This window comes from Drosophila persimilis, unplaced genomic scaffold, assembly GCF_003286085.1.
Source record: "Drosophila persimilis strain 14011-0111.01,24,50 unplaced genomic scaffold, DperRS2 tig00000686-arrow-arrow-pilon, whole genome shotgun sequence".
Lineage (NCBI taxonomy): Eukaryota > Metazoa > Arthropoda > Insecta > Diptera > Drosophilidae > Drosophila > Drosophila persimilis.
The window spans coordinates 1,268,503-1,272,905 of record NW_020825336.1 but is presented as its reverse complement, the minus strand read 5'-3'; the positions used below and the strand labels follow the sequence as shown (position 1 = coordinate 1,272,905).

The following is a 4,403-nucleotide window of genomic DNA, read 5'->3' as shown; positions in this document are numbered from 1 at the left end:
AGTGAAAACGAGTGCCGGAAGAAGGTAGAACTATCCCTAAGAAGATCCCACTTTTGTACCGAAGAAAGTTGAGTACTTTAGACGAATACCTGTATATTCTACTTCCCAAATGAATAGCTCCCTTCGATCATTTCTTCGTATAAGCATTTCATGATGAAATGCATACCAAAAGTCTCATATAACCACTCCTCTTCGATGGATACCCTACACGAAGAATTAATCAAGCGAGTTACAATGACGTCGCATATTATTTTCTTCTCTTGTGTCCTCGACGCTGCCCCATGCCACACTTCCGGGCCGTGCCATCCTCTAATGCTGCCACCCCTCATCTCTGGCCCCTTTCCATACTTTCGCCATACTTCCGCGCAGCTTAGCGAAATTGTTTGCGAAAATACAACACAATATTCAAGAATAATGATGACATTGTTGACTCCAGTACCCGGCGAGTCATAAAAAAAAGCACAGAAAGAAAAAGTCTTATATACCAGGGAGGGAGGGAGGGTAGGAGGAGGAGCGGAAGAGGAACTCCCCCGTATAACCGCAAGGACATCTTCCGCAGGATTAAACGCCCTAAACGCCCCGCTTTAGACATTGCAACGCCCCAATGGAGAAGCCAGAGAGACACAAGACTGGGTGGCCGGGGGGGCCGGGGGGCCGGTGCCAGAGCCCCAGTCCGGAAAGAGAGACATGGCGAAAAAAGCAAACACGATTACCATATTGTATGATATGAGGGCTATATCCGTGGAGAGCCTGGCTATGGCCGGAACCGGGAGTCCGGGAGACCGGGAGACGTTCCCCCAATGGCAAACAGAGAGCTTGGAAATATAAATTGAAATGAATTGAAGTTATGGCATTAGACAGTTTTTGGAAATAATCAGACGTTGATGACGGGGTCGCCATTAGCATTTAGAATGTGTGTGTCCTTTGGCGGCGGGTGGCGGGTGGCGGTTGGTGGGTGGAGGGAAGGCCCGAAATTAAAAAAAAATATATATTTATTATATTTAAACTTGAGCTAAGAACTACGATTAAGGCTATGTGTCGCATCTACCAGCTAAGCTCCTCGGGCAGTCCGCCGGGATACTCGCCCGTGAGACAGGCCGTGCAGTAGCCGGCCTTGATGGGGTTCACATGGGTCTTGTTCATCTGCACGGCCCGCACGAGACCCTCGACGCTGAGGTAGGCCAGACTGTCGGCCCCCACATGATCCGCCAGCTGATCGGCGTTCAGTTTGTTGGCAATGAGCTCCTCCCTTGTGGGTATGTTGATGCCCATGTAGCAGGGATACTGCAGCGGGGGACTGGCGATGCGAATGTGCACCTCCGTGGCCCCCGCATCGCGCAGCAGCTTGATGATGGGTCCGATGGTGTTGCCCCTCACAATGGAGTCATCCACGAGTGTTATGCGCTTCCCCTCCACATTCTGGGCGAGGGCTCCGAACTTCTTGGCGACTCCCAGCTGCCGCAACCGATTCGATGGCTGGATGAAGGTGCGTCCCACGTAGCGATTCTTGCAGAGCACCTCGCCAAAGGGCAGACCCGACTCCCGGGCATAGCCATGGGCCGCCGCGGTGCCCGACTCGGGCACAGAGCTGACCAGATCCGCGTCCACCGGTGCCTCGCGCGCCAACTGGCGGCCGCACTGCAGGCGGGCAGAGTAGACCATCTGGCCCTCGAACATGGAGTCGCTGCGGGCAAAGTACACGTACTCGAAGATGCAGAAGGCCATGCGCTTGTAGTCGGGCCGCTCCACGATGTCCACAGTGCGGTAGCCGTTCCGCGAGAGCTCGATGATCTCGCCGGGCTCCACCTCGCGCACATAGCGCGCTCCGATGGAGAGGAAGCCACAGCTCTCGCTCGACACCACCCAGCCCTCCGCCAGCTTGTCCTCGATGTTCGCATGTCCCGCGTCCACGGGCACGATCTTGCCCAGGCAAAGCGGCCGATTGCCGTACGAGTCGCGCACCGCGTAGATCTTGTCCTTGTGCATCACCACCAGGGAGTAGGAGAGCGGGGCCAGGGTCATGAAGTGGCGGATGCGCGCCGGCCAGTTGGGGCCATCGTGCTCGGACACATCCTCGGGGGCACAGCACAGGGACTGGGCGATCAGCTCGCTGTCGCTGTGGGTGGACAGGCCAACGCCCCGCTCAAGTACCTCCCTGCGCAGCGACTCGCAGTTGACGAGCTCCCCGTTGTGGGCAATGGCCAGGGCGCCGTGGGCCGTGTGCACCACAAAGGGCTGACAGTTGACCACCTCCGAGGCGGCACTGGTGGAGTAGCGGGTGTGGCCGATGCCCAGGTTGCCCTTCAGCTTCCGGATCGCCTCGTCGTTGAACAGATTATTGATCATGCCCATGCCCTTGTGCACCGTGAAGTTCTTCGTCAGCTTGCCCTGGCTGGTGACGATGCCCGCCGACTCCTGGCCACGATGCTGCAGGGCCACCAATCCCAAACAAATCATCTGGGCAATGTCCAGCTAAAAATACACCAAGAATACGGAATTGAGAAATTGGCAAACATTTGAGCGATCGATGATCGATGGATGATCGGTGATTATCGGAAGGGAGAATAACCGATAATGTGATCCCGATTCCCGATTTGGAGTGTTCTAGTATTTTCCTGTTATTTTCCATTTGTTTACCATCAACAGAAACAACAACAACAACAGCAATAACGATGACATCGACATCGACAACTGATTAAAACCGCAAAAACGTGTGGATGCGATTTCATTGACGTCACCTACAGACACTAGGCGTTGGCCATAGCCTCGTTAGAAACTCAGATTTCAGGGCAGATCAGAGAATGGATGGGGAGTGAATGGTGGAGGAGAGCAAGAGGAGGTTCACTATTGACCTACTTGCAGGCGATTTGCATACAGACAGACGTCTGGCGATTTCTGTAACATGAGATCTGCATATGACAGCGGAGATAGCGATATTTAGTGATCCATAGATCATGTGTGGAATCGAAAACTAAGGTGGTGATCGTCGATCGTTTGCTTTCATTATCTTGAACTGTCTTGAATGTAATCTCTTTGATAATCTGAACTCTTACGAGTACGAGTATTACGATCATTTTATAACTAACCGGGGGCAGTCAGTGATAGTCTGAAGACTATTCAAGAACAGTTTGATGCAGTAATAGATTATGAAAAACATCTTCGAATGGTCACTATCGAGAATGGTTTTGTCCGCACCTGTGTTGGATAATCCCCGCAGGCGATGGCACCGAACACTCCACACTCGCAGGTCATGCCCGTGGCATCCACGCCCTTCGGCTGCACAGACTTGTAGATCTTGTCGGGGAACGTCTTTGCAGGCATTTTCTTTGCCACTTGACAGCAGCTTTCGTCTAATTCGTCTGGAATTCGCAAAATATTAAACCTTTGGATAAATTAAATAAATCATATGCTTACCTTTCTTCAAATCGGCACAGCAATTTCTATCATCACTTTGCGCCATGTTTGGACTTGATCTTTTGATTATTTATTTGGCTTTTTGTTGGGTGTATTTTTTGTACTGAGAATTGAGACACTTGATCGATCGATGGGGGATCACTCGGGTTTATTCACGACTGCATTGATTGACTGCCAGTGGAATTATGAATGTTCATGTTACAGCCGCGCCTAATTAAACCTCCGATCATCATATTTACAGATACATATACCTATACAGATGCAGATACAGATGTGTGTACCAGTCAGCTGATACACTTATCAGTCGTAACTCGCAACGATGGAAATTGCTGGGAGGGAGAGGGAGAGGGAGACCTGCTGCTGCTGTTGCTGCTGCTGCTGCTGGTAATGCAATCGGGAGATACGCATTCGATACGCTGTGAGAACACTCGAAATTTGCCAAATAAACACAAAATATTCTCACGTTTCTCCGATGATTCAATGACCGCTTGATGACTGTGTCCAGCCTTTGGCGAATCTCAAATTACTTGCGTAGTACGGCTTCTAGCATCTATTCGGGGATTGATCACGAGTCATGTGCCTTAATCGGACCGACTAGCGGCGCTTATCAGGACGGTGTACATGCATTTCAAGATCAAAGTTGAAGTCCCCCCTGGAGACAGAGCTCTGTCTGGATCTTCGACGCCACACTAGATCTTATGTAAGTGTATCTATCTTTCTATGCTTGATTATGTAGAGTGCTGTTATCAGCAATGGCCAAGAAGAAAATGCGTTCATTGACGCATTTTAGAAACGTTTTTCCATATACGAGTACGAATACGAATACGAATACGAGTACGAGTATATTTCACGTAAACAATAACAGATTAATGTATGTTTTTCTTTTGCAATTTAAATGGAACTGCGCTATCGCTACCCCCAATGGAGTGGACCGAGGGTTGATCGATCCAATGGATCGATGGATCGATGGATCTTGGATCACAAGATCG

The 4,403-nt window shown here is 50.5% G+C and overlaps 1 protein-coding gene across 1 annotated transcript; it reads right to left on the bottom strand.

Moving 5' to 3' along the window:
• Positions 1-974: 974 nt before the first annotated feature.
• Positions 975-3,596, bottom strand: LOC113566396 (amidophosphoribosyltransferase). The gene is made up of 3 exons (XM_026991801.1): positions 3,415-3,596; positions 3,196-3,359; positions 975-2,472 (listed from the first exon to the last, which is right to left on the bottom strand). Exons 1-3 carry the CDS (start codon positions 3,458-3,460, stop codon positions 1,045-1,047), a joined length of 1,638 nt encoding a protein of 545 aa, XP_026847602.1. The 5' UTR covers positions 3,461-3,596; the 3' UTR covers positions 975-1,044.
• Positions 3,597-4,403: the final 807 nt, after the last annotated feature.